The sequence below is a fragment of the Phyllostomus discolor genome, chromosome 5 (assembly GCF_004126475.2).
Source record: "Phyllostomus discolor isolate MPI-MPIP mPhyDis1 chromosome 5, mPhyDis1.pri.v3, whole genome shotgun sequence".
Classification (NCBI taxonomy): domain Eukaryota; kingdom Metazoa; phylum Chordata; class Mammalia; order Chiroptera; family Phyllostomidae; genus Phyllostomus; species Phyllostomus discolor.
Genome location: NC_040907.2, coordinates 71,642,105 through 71,660,084, shown reverse-complemented (window position 1 = coordinate 71,660,084; position 17,980 = coordinate 71,642,105). Strand labels below are relative to the sequence as shown.

General features: G+C 35.7%; 1 protein-coding gene across 3 annotated transcripts in view; it reads right to left on the bottom strand.

The window, feature by feature from the left end:
• CCDC18 (coiled-coil domain containing 18) overlaps positions 1-17,980 on the bottom strand; it is a 122,830-nt gene that overhangs the window by 53,515 nt on the left and 51,335 nt on the right. For all 3 annotated transcript variants that reach the window (XM_036026433.1, XM_036026434.1, XM_028511477.2), the window contains 3 exons: positions 17,148-17,264; positions 8,436-8,603; positions 5,695-5,837 (listed from right to left, as the gene is read on the bottom strand). In XM_036026433.1, the coding sequence (XP_035882326.1) occupies positions 5,695-5,837; positions 8,436-8,603; positions 17,148-17,264 (428 nt within the window). The remainder of the gene's footprint in view (positions 1-5,694; positions 5,838-8,435; positions 8,604-17,147; positions 17,265-17,980) is intronic.

Below are 17,980 nucleotides of genomic sequence, written 5' to 3'. Positions count from 1 at the left end.
CTTCTGGAATCCCTACGATTTAGATGTTGAAAAGTTGTCCCAGAGGTTCCTAAGCCTCTCGTTCTCTTTTTGCATTATTATTTCTTCATTCTGTTCTGGTTGAATGTTTATTTCTTCCTTCTGGTCCAAATCACTGATATGAGTCTTGGTTTCCTTCCCATCACTGTTGGTTTCCTGTATATTTTTGTTTCACTTTGTGGCCATACTCAATCATTTCTGTGAGCATCCTGATTACCAGTGTTTTGAATTCTGCACCTGATAGGTTGCCTATGTCCTCGTCACTTAGTTCTTTTTCTGGAGTTTTGATCTGTTCTTTCATTTGGGCCATATTTCTTTGTCTCAGGCATCTGTTATGTCGTAAGGGAGGAGCCTTAGGTATTCGCCATGGCAGGGCAACCCATTTCACTGTGTTGTGGTACTGTATATGGGGAAGGGAACAATGCTGCTTGGCTCTCATCCCACTTTCAGTCACTTCCCTCGTTTTCTACAAGCGTATTATGCCCTTTCAGGTGCTGATTCCTGGATGAGTGGGCTTTTGTTCCTTCTAGGATTCTGTGGGTTCCTCCGATAGATTCTCCTGTGAGACTGGCAGTTTCTCTCACCACTGCATCCCCAACATGATCTTATAGTCAAAGGTTTTGAGCTTTATTCCCCCGTACTGAAACCTGGTTTGCACTGTCAGTCTCGCTCCCCAGTTGTTCCACCTGGTTTATCCACATGCAGATGTGGGACTACTGGTTCACCAGCCACCACCTTGCCTCATGTCCTCTCCACCCCGGCTGCCTATCTCCACCCCTTCTACCAGTCTGAATAAATATTTCTTCTTTAACTCTTTGGTGGTTAGACTTTCATAGAGTTCCATTTTCTGACAATTCTGGTTGTTTTGGTTTTTAAATTGGTTGTTGTTATTTTTTTGGTTGTGCAAGGAAGAAAAGTGTTTCCATCTATGCCTCCATCTTGGCTGGAAGTACCTCCTCAGACATTTCTTAATAATGTTATATTTTTAGTTTTAAAAGGGACTAGAAATTCTTAGACTAGTACAACTTCCTTGCTTAGCAGATGATGAAGCTGGAAGATTAAGCACATTGTCTGAGACAACAATTTTCAACCTTTTTTTCCCCTAATTACTGAGTAATTAGATAAAATTCATAATTTCCTAATTACTAAATATCTGTAGCACCCCCCCAAAATATATTTTTTGCCAGCTCTGACAAAAAAGTATAGGTATAATTTTGATCCATTCACACTGAACGGGTATTACTGCATTGGCTGCTATCATTTATTTGACAATCTAAAGGAAAAGAGGTCAGTGCCCCTAACTAGTCAGATGTTACATATATTAAAAATCAGCCCTGGCTGGCATAGCTCAGTGGATTGAGCGTGGGCTGCGAACCAAAGTGTCGCAGGTTCGATTCCCAGTCAGGGTACATGCCTGGGTTGCAGGCCATGACCCCCAGCAACCGCACATTGATGTTTCTCTCTCTCTCTCTACCTATCTACCTCCCTTCCCTCTCTAAAAATAAATAAATAAAAATTAAAAAAAATCTTGCCACAGCACACTGGTTGAAAATTGATGGCCTAGGATAATACAAATAATTATTAATCATGAAAATTTATTAACTTTCAGGCTACCCTGGGCTCATTCTACTATGGAAGTTCCACTATTTATTGCTAGTCAACATGGTGAGAGGAAGTTTTAAGCCCATCTGTTGGTAATTCCAAAGTGATATTCACTAATTAAACAATTGTTAAGGTCATCCATAATAGTGGGTAGAGCTAATGTTCTTTTGCATCAGCATTTTTGTTATTGTTGTAGTTCTTTTGGACTTTGACATTTTATAAACTGAGGTTGCAAATGGAAGCATTTATTTTTTAATAAATGCAACATAAACAAAATTGTATTTTTCAAGATTTTTTTCAGTGTCCATAAGTGAACTTCAGGAAAACTAAAACTCCCTTGAAACAATCTGCAAAATTATGTATGCATATGTTATGTCTATGTACAGGAAATGATCCATATCCTTAAATATGACCATGGTCCAACAAGGTTAAGAACTGTTAGATTAGACAAGTGCTAATGACTCTTTTACATGTCTAAAATCCTAGGTAAATGACTTTTAACTTGGCTAATTTTTCTCTTATGTTAGAGTAGATAGAAAACATAATTTAAAAAAAAAAAAAAAGAAAAGAAAACATAATTTTACAATAATAATTCAAAGAGGTTGGCTTACAGTACCAAGAGGTCACAGCTCATCAGTTAAAAAGTTGAAGAAAATTATTTTCAAAAAATACTCAAAAAGCACAGCTATTAAGTAAAAAATAAACAGAGCTCTATACTCCTAAAGGTTTCATCTCATTACTATGGTATAATAAGTGACGTATGTAATTTTAACCCTGATGCACCCAAAGAAGGTAAAAATAACAAGAACATATACATTTTGGAAAACTTCTATCAAAAAACTTTTTGTTTTGTTTTAAAGTTTCCCTACTTGGTAAAGATAAATTCCACTCTTATTTATTTATGACCAACCATGCATTATTTCCCGATGCTACATAAATGAGGCATTACTATAATATAACAAATATTTAAGGGTTTAAGATTTTGACTATTACATAGATAATCCAATACTAAAAATTTCTCCGTAACTTTCAAAATTTTACAAGACTTGAAACCCACAGTTTTTTCCAGAAATCATCTTACAGTTGCAGAGTTATTGTGGACAATCAAGCCTGAGATTGGAAACAGGCCCAAAGGAAGGATTTTGCAAAAATACTACTAAACTTTTAGAACATAGCTGCTGAACAAATGGCTTCTTCAAGTGTGAAAAAAAGGTTTTCAAGTGGCTAAAGAGGCAGTTTGAGAAATCTAGCAAGTGCCATATGTACCTCAGCACTAAAAAAACAGGGTTAGGATCATTCATATGCAGTGACATTTACATATAACACCAAGAGAACATTTTAGTAGTGGTGTAACAAGAAAAAAATCTTGGTTTTAGAGCACATTGAAATTGTGCATCTCATACCTTAACTTTTTTGACTTTCAGCTTCATTCTAAAAACTGAGATAATAAAAACTGATAGGGCTATTTTTTTCCAATCTTTTAAAATAATAGGTTTTATTACATCTAAAGTCATAAATATTAATTACAAAATGAGAAGAGGTTGCATTTTTTTAATTGTATTTTGTTTATGCTATTATTGTTGTCCTTGCTTTTTCCTCCTTTGCACACCCCCTCCACCCAGCCCTGGCCCTCCCTCAGGCATTCCCCACACAGTTGTCTGTGTCCATGGGTCATGAATATATGTTCTTTGGCTAAACCCTTCACCTTCCAGCTTCAGGGGTGGCGGGGAGGGAAGGTGGATCCTAGGGCTGTTTTGAAGATTGAGTTAATGTGTTTACTTCACACACTGCCTGGCACACAGAATGTGTTCAATAAATTAGTTTCCTTTCTTTCTATCTGAAGATATTTTAACGCTAAAACACGCTGGAGGAGATATATAAGAGATATATTTTAACTCTAATACCTTTTGGCAGAGGAAAACAGTTTCATAAATTGTAGTTCCACAAGTGATAGTGAGAACAGAGAAACAGAGAAAACACTGCTTCAGGAAGAGATTTCTTGGAACTAGGATGTGTCCTATAAAGTTTAACTATCTTCCTGTTAGTATTTAGGACTTACATTTACTACTAAATGTGACTACAGCTATAATCATAAAGAGTTTTTGTCTTGAAGTCAAATTGTAGGGGTAAGAAAAGAAAGAAACTATTACTTTAATTTTCTCAGTAAAACAGAAAGCAATACTGGAGAGGTGTTGTTGGAATTTTGAAAGAAAAGGCAAAGGTGTGTACTACCAGGTAGCATTAAGGGAACACTTAAAATTTGAAGTTATTATATTAAAGTAAGATTGATCAGCATGGTTAGATTTTTCTCCAGCCTCTGTAAAGATGCAAACATGGTGTAGTCTAACTTTATTTTTAGGCTGTGTACCACAAAGTAAGAGAGAATTGTGGTTATATGTGAAGTAAAGGAATTGTGGATATATACAAATCAGTGATTTTAATGACTAAAGAATTTAAGCTAGATAAAGAGAAGAGAGGATATTAAGAGAATGAGACAGTGGTGGAATGACAGATTAGAGGTCCTGGTAAGATCAAAGAATTATTGAAACTGGGGTATTAAAAGTGAATGAGGATAATAGGGGGTAGATGCATAGTATTCAGATTACACTGAAATATAAATGACAGGATCAAGGGCAAATCATGTGAGTGCGTGGCTGAGGTATGATAAAGATCAAGATCATTAAAGGAGAATTAAAAAAAACACTAGGGTGTCAAAGGATCAGCTAGATACATATGCAGTATATTGAAATCTCCCAGAATAATTACATCAGTGGTTTTAGACAGAGCAACACTAAGTTGGGTGGCCTGTAGGTGTCAGCAACAGTGAGGGATAATATGATCTGATGACATGAGGTTCATGGAGTATAGTACACTATTCCACATTTTAACCCTGTGGTACAAGAACTGTGAAGAAAAGTTTTTACTTTAGAGGACTTCAGGGAAAGAAGTAACATCCTCAGGGGAGAGTCAGATTTCTACTACAGCAAGAGAAAAGAAGTAGAGAGTATAGGGGATGTCTCTCAGGATGGATTGTGAATTCCAGTGGACACATAAAAGTCTTCCAGAAGGTGGAATGAGGTGGGAGAAGGAAAGAGAATAAATGGAGAGGTTAGTATCAGAGATGAGGGGTGACCTGAAAATCTATAGCTTCTAGTGGTGTTTTGCATAAGCAAGGATAAAATTATGATATGACTAATCTTTGAGGAATTAAGGTACACACTGGTGGTGAGGCTGTACTAGTTGATAGACATCTGTCAATAGGAGAAAGATGGTCTAAAGAACAGTGGTCTTAGTTTTAAACACAGGACACCCTTTTGACCCTGTTGAGAAAGTTGAGGACATATGGGGAAGCAAGTTGCACTTAAGGAACAAAGACTTTATATTTATCAAAGACTTCTGTCGGTAGGGGAGAGGAAGCAGGGCAACATGTGGTTTTAGTTCAAGTGTATAAGTTAGCTCTTGCCTCCTGTCAGTAGGATGATAGTCTAATTATAAGCATATTATTAATTATGTCAACTTCTGCTGATAAAGTAGAAGAGGTCTGGGAAGGCTGGGTATAGTTTCAGCTCATGGGGCCCTCTCCTGACTAACTGATGCCTAGACCCAGCCCAGCCAAATTAAATCAGAATCTTCAGAGGTGAGACCTAGGCATCAGTATTTTTTTATACCTCCTCAGATGATTTTAATGTTCAGTCAAGGTACAGAACCACTGCTTTATTCTGTTAAGTTACTCCCTCCCATAAACAATTTGACCACATTCCTGTATGAGCACATCTTTGCTTGCAACTTTTAAGGTCTTCCACAATTTAATTCACTACAACAGTTGCTGAGTGCCTATGAGGTATAAGGAATTGTTGTGGGAAGACCCTTAAAAATAAACCAGATATCTTGGTCTTAAGGAACTTACAGTAGGAGGGATATGTGGGAGGTAAAAACAAAATGCTATAGGAACACAGACTGTAGAGAAATTAATCCCTCAAACAAAAGCTTCACTGAACATTATCTGATATGGAAACTCAGACACTATTAATGTTGAAAGAGGAAGACATATCAAAACTATCATATTCATTTTACCTGGCAGTGCCAGTAAGCTCAATAACTTTCTGCTTTTTCAAATCCGCTTCATGCATGGCTGCATCACATTTCTCCTCCATTTTTCTCAACTTTTCAGCTGAATTTTCCCTTTGTTTTTGAAGCTCTTGTTCCAGTTTTGATACCTTGTAAAGCAGTTTTCAGTAAGTATTTAAAATTCAATCACAGTTCAACATTCTTCAGAAGAAAAATATTTACTGGCATATAAATTTGTTTCCTAGCTTATCATTTTAAGATGTATTACAAAAATCAAATAGACAAGGAATTACAGCAGGTCTTTGAATAATGTTATTTCATCCAATGTTGTTTTATCATAACATTGTGGAGTTACATAGGAACCTAACTCTTCTTTATAACAGTTAGCCTATGATAAAATTGGTTTCGTTATTTGTCATTTCACTTAAAGTCAAAGAACTTATCAACAATGTTAAATGAGAACTTACTATGTTTTGAAATATAAAAAAAACAGTTTTTAATAATAAAGATGTCACTCATATACATATTTATAGAAATGGCCATATCATAACATTAAAATAAGATTTACAAGAATTGAACAAAACAATGGTAAATATTATCCATTTTATTATCCCCATTTGAAATGGTTTTTCTTCTCTTGTCAAGCCATATTCCTCTCCTTCACAAATTGGCTCATTCAGTGAAGGATTCCTAGATCCCTGTCTACCCTCAAACATTATAACTTGCTTTTGCTCCCAACATAACTTTCATTTGCTCCTATTCATTCTTCCTTCTGTTTTGCTACAGTAGAGGAAATATTCTTCCTCCTACACAACTCAAATTACTGCATAGGTATTCTGGATTCAATTCCTATCCACTTCCTCAGGAACCTCATACTGACTGTCTCTACTCTCTGCTGTACCTTCAATCTATCTTTCCTCTGGTTTCTTTATATCAGCATGTATACATATTCAAAACCTTCCCATAGTAAAAAACTTTCCTTCATACCTTCATACCTCTAACTCTCTCCAACTACTACCCTTTCTTTCCTCGTCTCTGTAGCTCAACTTCTCAGAGTTTTCTATGCCTGTTGCATTTCTCATTCATTCTTCAACCTGTAGCAATCTACAGAAACTGTGCAATGTCATCAATCACCCCCATGTTGCTAATTCCAATGGATGTTTCTCAACACTCAATTTACTTGACATGTGACATTGACTGCAGCAGCCCATGACACCAACTATCGTTCCTCACTTCATGAAATACTTTGGCTTCCATGTACTACACACCTCAGAGATCTGTCCAAGTCAATCGTCTCACCCCTCATTATATATCCTCTCCCTAGTTAATCTCAGCCACTCCATGTTTTCAATGAACATTTACATGACTGGGATCTCAAAGCTAATGACTTTAATATCCTCCCAGCTCTCCTAAAACCTGTCACTGAAGAACTAAATACAGGTTATGAATCATTACTATCAAACCCCCCACTCAAGTTCCAAGAATAAAATTAAAATAGTACCTGGGTAAAAAGGGAAGAATCCCATGAAAAATCTACCTACTCTCTGCTTAATTAAATAGCACACTTATAAGCAGGAAGAATCTAAAGATGAAAAATAATCGGAAATAATATGGCATAGAACCTATGCAATAATGGAATAGAAATGAAAGCTAGAAAAATATTTGCTAAAAAATTTACTCCAAATACTGAAGAAATTTTTAGATATAAACTACTTTAGACCCTCAAAGAAATTAAAGAGAACACCAAAAAAATCTCTTAAAATAAAGATCATGAAGAATAAAATTACCAAATGAAAAATACAAATGAACTGGCAGACTTAGGAGGGAAAAAAAACAGAAAAAGAAACATAAGATCATTAGAGAAATGAAAACAACTTTAGAGGGAACAAGAATTATAATCAATCCTGCAAAACCCAGAGTCAATGACAAGAAATCTAGGAACTGGGACTCTCATACAGATGAGATGAAGAAATGCATCAGGATAAGGCTGTATGTACAACAGGCATATCAAGCAATAGGTCTAGATTTTAACAAAAGGGACAGAGAGTTATAGGAATGAGGTCTCTAAAAAAGAAAATACATAATACCTGACTGATAAGTTTGAATTTACTGACAGGAGATTCTTTAGCTCCATTGGAGATGTTGAGAATGAATTCAGAATACATAGGTAGTGAGATTACACAGAACCATCATTTTTAATGTGTATATTTCTGTAAAGTTTGAAAGAGAAAAAGAACAAAAGGTGTGAAATATCTGTCTGAAGAATTCAGATGAATTTGGTAATAAATGAAAGAGCAAAGATTAGATACTAGTATAAATTTTCATAGGACTCTTTCTTTGGAATAATAACTTATTAGAAATAAGTAGTTCCCTAGGGATTTTTCTTTCAGGGCATTGCTTTGGAATTTCTTTAGGGGCTATCACACATGCCCTGATCCAAAAAGAAGAAACTGGAAGGTATGATGATTCATATTGGTATTACATTCAGGTCCAAGAAGAAAGGAGAGATAGAAAAAGAAGTCTAAATTATAACCAAGTTATATGGAATGACAAAATGGGCTTATAGGATTACATGGCCACATTACACAGGAATAGAACTTTATCCATTTAACAATGTTAATATAGAATATTTCTTATAATATAACCTCTCTGAGGTCAAGCAGCAATTTATATAACAAAAAATGTATTATCAATTGTAAAAATTTCTATTTCATACAAGTATAATAATTCTGACCAATAATATATACCTGTTTTTCAAGTTTCGTTTGAATGTCTTCTAGCTCTCCATTCCTTATTGTCTCTTGTTGTAACATTTGCTGCTGTTGCTGAAGAGTATGCTGTAGAATAACGTTTTGCTCAGAAGTCTCTTGAACACTGTGATTTCTCATCTTTAGCTCTTTCTGTAAACAATACACCTAACAAATACATACATTTCTCATTATAATGACATGTTTCAAATAAAAAGCAACACAATGTCTAAGCTGTCTTGCCTTATTAGATAATGATCCCACTTGTCACGTGGGACAATTGTATTTATGGCTATAGGTTATCATGTGGAAGGGAAGGGCCCATTTTTCTGAGGAGATACGTTAGAAGGGAGTACTTATAGAGTTGGCTCTTGGCTGGTGTCTGGAAAGGTGAATTTTGACATTCCCTAAGAAATGAAATTGTTTTGCCTGGCTAGGACATTAAATCGTTGTTTCCTTCCGTGCGTCTGGAACTTTAATACTTATGGCTGTTCCTACGTAACCAACCCCCCTAAAATATCTTGACCTTTTGAGTCATAAGCAGGCTTCCCTGCGCAGGAATACTGCAGATGTTACCATATTTCACTGCTGCAGAATGAAGCAAGTTCTATGTGACCCCTCCCAGAATAAGGAAGAAAATACAGGAAGCCATGGATTTTTCTATAATCCCATTGATGTATCTTTTCTCCTTGGTAACAAATTACAGCAATGAAAGCACTACATGTTAGTGCTATTTATAACATTACTGTTGCTATTACTGCTATTGTTTGTAAAAACATATACTAGCGCTGCACTTTTGAATATTCATGATCCAAAAAACACCCAAAGGAATGACAAAATAAGAAATCAGACTCATTCATTCCAAATATTTAAAACTTCAATACTGGGTTCCCCCAAAACTGCTTTAAAATATACCTTTGAGGTTATCTGAAGGCATGTGTTAACAAGGGGAAAAAATGTCCTTTGTCTTAAAAGTCCAAATTCTAAAAATCTGCCCAAAAGAGGTTATTGTTAAAATTGTATAATGTAGTATAATTTAATGTACATTTTATAATATTGTTCACCTGCTCCCCAAAGGAGGTTAAATAAATGATGACATACCATCTGATTTAAAGTGATGCCACCAATTTAAAACACAGTAGCAAGTATAAAATTTTACAAAATGAAATTAAGTGAAAAAAGCAATTACGTTTTATTAATGTAATTATGAAAACACATAGGCAAATAGAAAAGTGAAAATGTAAGTATTAGAGAGTGGACTGTAGGTAAATCTTCTTTAAAAGATTTGTTATTGCTCTTCTCCCATAAGCAGCCAGAGGGAGATGACCTCTGAAAATTGTCCGATATTCACTTGACCCAACCACTTCCACAAAATCATGCAAATCAAGAGGATCAAATATTTTAAAATTTATTTTATTGACTATGCTATTACAGTTGTCCCATTTCCCCCCCCTTCATTCCCCTCCACTCTGCACACCCTCTCCCACCCACACTCCCCCACTTTAGTTCATGTTCCTGCATTATAAGTCCTTTAGCATCTACATTTCCCATACTATTCTTGCCCTCTCCCTGTCTATTTTCTACCTACCATCTATGCTACTTATTCTCTGTACTTTTCTCCCCTCTTTCCTCCTCCCAATCCCCTGTTGCTAATCCTCCATGTGATTTCCATTTCTGTGATTCTGTTCCTGTTCTAGTTGTTTGCTTAGTTTGCTTTTGTTTTTGTTTTAGGTGTGGTTGTTAATAACTGTGAGTTTGCTGTCATTTTACTATACATGTTTTTTATCTTCTTTTTCTTAGATAAGTCCCTTTAACATTTCATAAAATAAGGGCTTGGTGATGATGAACTCCTTTAACTTGACCTTATCTGGGAAGCACTTTATCTGCCCTTCCATTCTAAATGAAAGCTTTGCTGGATAGAGTAATCTTGGATGTAGGTCCTTGCCTTTCATGACTTGGAATACTTTTTCCCAGCCCCTTCTTGCCTCCAAGGTCTCTTTTGAGAAATCAGCTGACAGTCTGATGGGAACTCCTTTGTAGGTTACTGTCCCCTTATCTCTTGCTGCTTCTAGGATTCTCTCCTTCATTTTAATCTTGGCTAATGGAATTATGATGTGCCTTGGTGTGTTCCTCCTTGGGTCCAACTTCTTTGGGACTCTTTGAGCTTCCTGGACTTTCTGGAAGTCTATTTCCTTTGCCAGAATGGGGAAGTTCTCTTTTATTATTTGTTTAAATAACTTTTCCACTTGTTGCTCTTCCTGTTCCCCTTCTGGTACCCCTATAATTCAGATGCTGGAATGTTTAAAGATGTCCTAGAGGTTCCTATGCCTCCTCATTTTTTTGAATTCTTATTTCTTCCTTCTTTTCTGTTTGGTTGTTTCTTTCTTCCTTCTGGTCCACTCCATTGATTTGAATCCCAGTTTTCTTCCCATCACTATTGTTCCCTGTGAATTTTCCTTCATTTCACTTAGCATAGCCTTCATTTCTTCATCTAATTTGTGAACAAATTCAACCAATTGTGTGAGCATCCTGATCACCAGTGCTTTGAACTGTGTATCTGATAGGTTGGCTATCTCTTGGTTGCTTAATTGTATTTTCTGTGGAGCTTTGATCTTTTCTTCTGTTTGGGCCTTTTTTTTGTCTTGTTGTGCCTGTTAGGCACGAGGGGAGGAGCCTTAGGTGGTCACCAGGGCGGGGCAACCCAGTTGCTGGGTTGTGTCACTGTATGTGGGGGTGGGGTCTGAGAGGGAACAATGGCACTTACTCTGCAGTCTGTCAGATTTCAGTGCCTTCCACCACTTCCCCCAAGCAAACTGGGCCTTTCTGGTGCTGATTCCTATGTGGGTGGGCTTGTGTATGTTCTAGGACCCTGTGCGTCTCTCCAATGAACTCTCCTGTGAGGCTCGGAGTCTCTCCCTGTACCCCAACCCCCACAGGTGTTTTCAATCAGTGTTTGAGGCTTTATTTCCCGGTGCTGGGACCCTGGGTTGCACATTCTGCCTCGCTTCCCAGTTTCACCTGGTTTATCTGCACACAAATGTGGGACCTCCTGGTCAGCCAGCCACCTTATCCGTAGTGCCTCGCTTCACAATTGCTGCCTCACTGAGTCTGCCTGTTGCCACCTCGCGCCCAGGGTCTGCCAGCCACCGCCTGTGCACCCAGGGTCTGCCCACTGCCGTCTTGCGTGCCCAGGGTGTCTTGTGTGCCCAGTGCCACTGCTTTTTGTGTTGTGATCCCTCTCCGCCCAGCTGCCAGACTCCACCCTCCTACCAGTCTGAATGAATGTGTCTATTTTAACTCCTTGGTTGTCTGACTTCCATACAGTTCAATTTTCTGTCAGTTCTGGCTGTTATTTTGTTTCTAAATTGTTGTTGTCCTTATTCTCGTTGTGCCAGGAGGCACAGTGTGTCTACCTAAGCCTCCATCTTAGCCGGAAGTCAAGAGGATCAAATCTTCATGTCCACTTTAAGAACACTCATGAAACTGCCCAGCCATCAAGGGTATGCATATGTGAAAAGTCAATGAGCATCAGTAGGATGTCGCTTTGCAGAAGCAATGTGTGCCATTCTGTAGTTATAATGGTGGAGTTGGTAGGTGTGCTCAGGCCAAACAGTGGGGCTGGACACAGGATCGGTAGCCCAGAAAGAGGGCTGAATTTTTCCTACACATGCTCAAACACACAAAGAGCAATGCTGAGCTTAAGGGTTTAGATGTAGATTCTCTGGTCATTAAGCACATACAGGTGAACAAAACTCCCAAGATGAAGAACTTACAGACCTCAGGGGAGAGTTAACTGATACATGAGCTCTGCCTGCCACAATGGCATGATCCTTACTGAAAAAAGAGCACAGTGTTCCTAAGCCAGAAGAGGAGGTTGCAGAGAACAAAAAGATATCCCATTATAAACTAAAGAAAAAAAATACTTAGGGCCTGGCAGTAAATTTGGCAAAAAATAGATGCTAATGAAAGTAAAAAAAAAAATCTTACTGTTGCTTCTGTAATAAGTATTTTAAAATGAAGGAAAATAAAGCCATTCCTTTAGAGCAAAGAATCTTTCCAATAATTATCATTCCAGAAAAAAAAAAACAGGAATTTCAAACTTGTAAGAAATAGTAGAAGAGAATACTGACTTAGTTATTTTTTCTAATTGTCTAACAGATGAACACTCATAATTGAAATATAACCTCTTATATTTCAGACTTCTTCATTATACGATGATGTTGTAAACTTGAAGAACTTTAGATATCACATGCAACTAATCAATTTCTAATCCTATTATTATAGTCCTTTCTTAGGCTAATCTTTTTTACTTAATTTTGTCTGTTGGAAAATAATTTACCACAAATATGTATCAATATCACCTACTTTCTTTGTTTTCCCTCTGCTATCTCCTGAGAAAACTGCAAATCACACTTTAACAGTTTATTTTACATAGAACTGACTTGCCTTCAAGATAAGTTTAAATACTATTTTTTGTCTACTGGTACATTGTTTTATACTTACTTCCCTGTTCAGAAAAATAAATAAATAAAATATGAAAACAGACAAAGCAACAGAAAAAAAATAAGGCCTTACCAAAACACTAAGAAAGCCATAATAACAATAAAAAATTTATTTTAGTAATCAAGCCACTGGCAAAATAACTTAAATTAAAAATTTTGAAGTATCTAATATGTTGGTTGTATCACAAATATAATTTAAAAAATTAACCTGTATCTATCAAATTTATATTACCATTTATTTCATTGCACTAACATTTAACTTCCATTTAACTTTAAAAGTTCATACTATTTGACAAATAGTTTTTAGATTATAATTTCTAAGTTATTAAATTCAGAGAATAAGGTTTTCCTAAAGGAGTCATTATTCTATAATTAAAGTCAAAATTTTACATTATAAAATCTACTTTACAATTAAGTTTATCTAGTATTAATGTATAATCCAGAGAAAGGACACTCTCATAATTATTACTTAAATAAAATACAATAAGCCCTGGCTAATATTACTCTGTGGACTGAGTACTGGTCTGTAAACTGAAAGGCTGCCAATTTGATTCCCATTCAGGGCACATGCCTGGGTTGCAGGTCCCCAGTTGGGGGCATGTAAGAGGAAACTGATGGATATATCTCTCGCACATGGATGTTTCTCTCCCTCTATTTCTCCCTCTCTTCCCCTCTCTCTAAAAATAAATAAATAAAATCTTTTAAAAAATACAATACAAATATTTTTATATATTAATATAAATATAAACTAGAAAATATAACTATAACCCAAAAGAGTTATGACATGATGCTAACTGTTCAAAATTTAAGTCTATCAATTTGAATAAAGATATTTATTATTAAAATGATTGATTTTAATAAATAAATGCTTTATGTAGAAAATGTTTCGGCTTATTTACATCAATTTTGTGTTTATTTTCTTGTAGCATGTTGACAATGTAATTTTGCATGAATACATACTTTTATCACTTTAAGGCATATTAATATGGAATTAAAATATTTTCAAAATAATTCAGGACCCCCAAAGTCACTATTATTTTAATAATAACTTTACTTATTTTCAACATATGGAAAAGAATATTCATTGAGTAATGCCCTTAGAGGAATATTTATTAGCTTTTTGTCATGTGTAAACAAAAGGAGGTTTGTATAACTGGCTAACTTTCTACCAATATGTTTTGGGGCCACTTAATTATTCAGATAGTATGTGATTTGGAAATATGCGCTTATTTAAAAGATTAAAACATCTTTATAATATCCTCTATTATTAACAGAATAGATGTACTAAGGATTAAATCAAATTTACTAAAACCTAGCTATATATGATGAAAACCTCACAACTTTGCTGTAATATTAATTATATTAACCATCATTAGTTTTCTTTGTAAGACATTATAATTTGTTCTGAAGACAAGTATGTCAAAAGTAAGTAAATGTAAGAGTCAGTGCCTTAAAAAAAGTAAATAGTAATTGGATTTGTCTATATGTTTCATATCAATATACACAAAAAAATGAAAGATGGGCTTTTAAGTAAGCCAATGCACATGTACTTAAGCCAATAAATCAGTAGAAATAAAAGAGCTTGCAAATCTTTCTTACTTATTCTCTAGTAAGGTTGTACATACCTGACTACTGCTTCTGATTTCTAATTCAGTTACCAAATTTCTTAAGTTTTTATTTATTTATTTATTTATGTATTTATTTATTTTAGAAAGAGGGGAAGAAAGGGAGAAAAAGAAGTAGAGAAACACTGATGTGAGAGAGAAAACATCGATCAGTTGCCTGCCTTATGCACCCTGACCAGGGACCAAAACCACAACCCAGGCACGTGTCCTGACCAGGAATAAAATAGAACTCTCAGTTTGCGGGATGATGACCAACCAACTGAGCCACACTAAGGTCAGGGCTAATTTTTTTTTTAATTACTGATGACTTTAGAGAGAAGGGAAGTGAACGAAGGAGAGGAAAGGACGGAAGGGTAGGGGGAAGGCAGAAGAGAGAGAGAGAGATCGATTTGTTTTATTTATTTATTTATTTATTTATTCTTATATGTGCCCTGACTGAAGATCGAACCCCAAACCTTGGCAAATTGGGACAACACTCTAACCAACTGAGCCACCCAGCCAGGGCTTCTAATTCAGTTTGAACCTCAGTTCATATTTTCACTATTTTGAAAAAAAGCTGTGAGTTAATTTTGGGTAAATGTCAATAATCTACCTAGTCTCTTTTTTTAAAAGATCTTATTTATTTATTTTTAGAGAGAGGGGAAGGAAGGCAGAAAGAGAGGGAAAGAAACATCAGTGTGTGGTTGCCTCTCACGTGGCACCCACTGGGGACCCGGCCTGCAACCCAGGCATGTGCCCTGACTGGGAATTGAACTGATGACCCTTTGGTTCTTAGTCCACGCTCAATCCACTGAGCTACCCCAGCCAGGGCTCTACCTTGTCTCTTGATGCTATTTGTAAAAACAATCTTACTACAAACACTGCCTATCTCCAGATTCCATCTCTCCTAGGTCCTTTTATACTATAGTATAACTGAGAGCTCTAGAGCAAATGCCTAAACAATATCTTAAAGGAGATTGTGGCCAAAAAAAAAAAAAGACATTTGTATTTTAAAAAGTCAAGGTATCCACAGTTTAGGCTTGGAGTGGAGAAATACATACGTTTCCATATATTGGAGTGGAGAAATGCATATGTCCATCTGTCAAAGATGACATAAAAATCTTTATGAAGGGAAGTGGAAGAAAGAAGACAGGACGATATAAAATATAATGGCTCCTTCTTCTTCTTCTTCTTCTGTTTTTTTTTTACATCTGAAGTTATATAATTACATGGTGCATCTAAGTCTGAAATGCTGGTCTTAGAGCTACCCTGATTTCCCCCTGCTCTGCTCTGTATATTGCAGGAAACTGCCCTCTGGGTAACAGAGATTTGGCCACTGGGAGGGGCCAGTAGTAGAGTTCTCCTTTATGGCCCAATTTCTACTAGACAGACTCTTTCTCTGTGACCCTAGCTCCACCAAGCAGACCTGCTACCCAACTATCATCACATCAACTCTCCTTGATGTTCATCTAACCCTAAGGATATTAAGGGGATCCTTGCTGTGATACCCTGAGTCACCTTAGCATACTTCAATTGGCTTTTCTCCTCTTTCATCACCTGTGTACCTACTTCTCTGTAAAAAAAAATCCCTCCATTTTAAAGATACAGAGGAGTTCCTGCTTTTCTGGTTGGACTTTTCTGCTACATTCAAGTCAACTTAACAAAGACTTATAGGAGGCTATTTCTAATCATAATTTTAAGGTTCAAATATATAATACAGGGGTTGGCAAAAGTACATTTACAGTTGTTTCTATGGAAAATAACACAATAAAATACTAATACAAGAATAAACTGTATTTCACATAGTCACAACTGTAAACCTACTTTTGCCCATCCCGTATTATAACTTCTAATAAAGATATATAGGAATTCCTCAAAGATTATTCTGAGCAAACATTTACTGAGTACCTATTTTGTTGAAAGCAAAGTGATACAAAATGACGATACGAATAGATAATTCAATAATAGACACAGATAACTCAAGAAAAATGTTCTAACATCTGAGAAACTCATCTCAATAAAGTTAACTTCTAATTCTCAATCCTTCAGACAACTAGAAAAAACAAAAGCAAAATGGAAAATATTTTAAGAATTTTATACTTCTAAGTCTCAAACAATGTTCTAAGTATTATTCATCTATATTAGACTTACTTTGTGATATTTATAATTAATTTTCTGATTCCCTAAAAATATGTAAAAGTACCAATTTTAAGATGTCATATTTTGTACCTCACTGAAATAATGTTTACTTTTTAAAGATTTTATTTATTTATTTTTACAGAGAGAAAGGGAAGGAGAAAGAGAGGGAGAGAAACATCAATGTAGGTCCTACTGGGGACCTGGCCTGCAACCCAAGCATGTGCCCTGACTGGGAATGGAATGGGCAACCCTTTGGTTCACAGCCTAGGCTGGTGCTCAATCCACTGAGCCACACCAGTCAGGGCAATAATGTTTATTTTTAAAAGAATATAAAATTAAAATATCCACTTTATTGAGGAGATCTTTTATATGAGCTACATAAAGATGTACTCATAAAGCATCTTGAAAATAGTGTCTCAAAAAAACACTTGAAAAATATTCCATATATGAAGAAAACATTCATTTACCTCTTCAGATTTCTTCTTTAGCTGTTTTTCAAACTTTTCCTTATTTCCTTCCAATTGATTCAAATGCAAGGCAAGTTCTTCCTTACAAATTTCCAATGCTGAATCTAACTGTCTGACCTAAGCAGGAAAAATGCAAAAAAGAAAAATCAACTTAACAGTAAGTGTTTATTATATGCTCAATACTTAACAGATTTGCATCCTAACGTTAACTCACTGCTTCAAACAGGGACTATACAGTCAAACATAGGATATAAAATGCTATTACAGATTTACTTAAAAGAGATTTAAGTAATTTCTCTTACTTAAGAGATTTACTTAAAAACTAATTTTTCATAGGAAACTAGTGAAGCAGAGACTGCAGTCTTAATAGGACTTGAGGACAAATAGGACAAATAGGACTTGAACAAGTGAAAAAGAGCATTCCAGGATGAGGAAGTATGCTCAGAGTTAGGTTACTATAAAAGGGAATGGTGAGAAGCTGACAGGAGCTCTGCGTATCAAGAGTATAAATTTGTTGGAGATCGGTACTTAGGTGATAAGTTTGGCAAGACAGATGGGCCAACTACCAAGAATCTGTAAGGTAAATACTTTTTTAACTGAAAAAGATAAGCTTAATCCTTAAGTTCCCTTGATCAAGAAAAATGGAAAAGTGAATACAAACTGGTATATCATGCTAACAATGCTATGGTGTGAATATTTTCAATCTGCTGAAGTCAGTAAGAAAATGAAAATATGTTTTTTTAGTGAAGGGAAGGAAACTGGGACCCAAATCAATGATTTAGAACAAAAGGAAGAAATAAACATTCAACCAGAACAGAATGAAGAAATAAGAA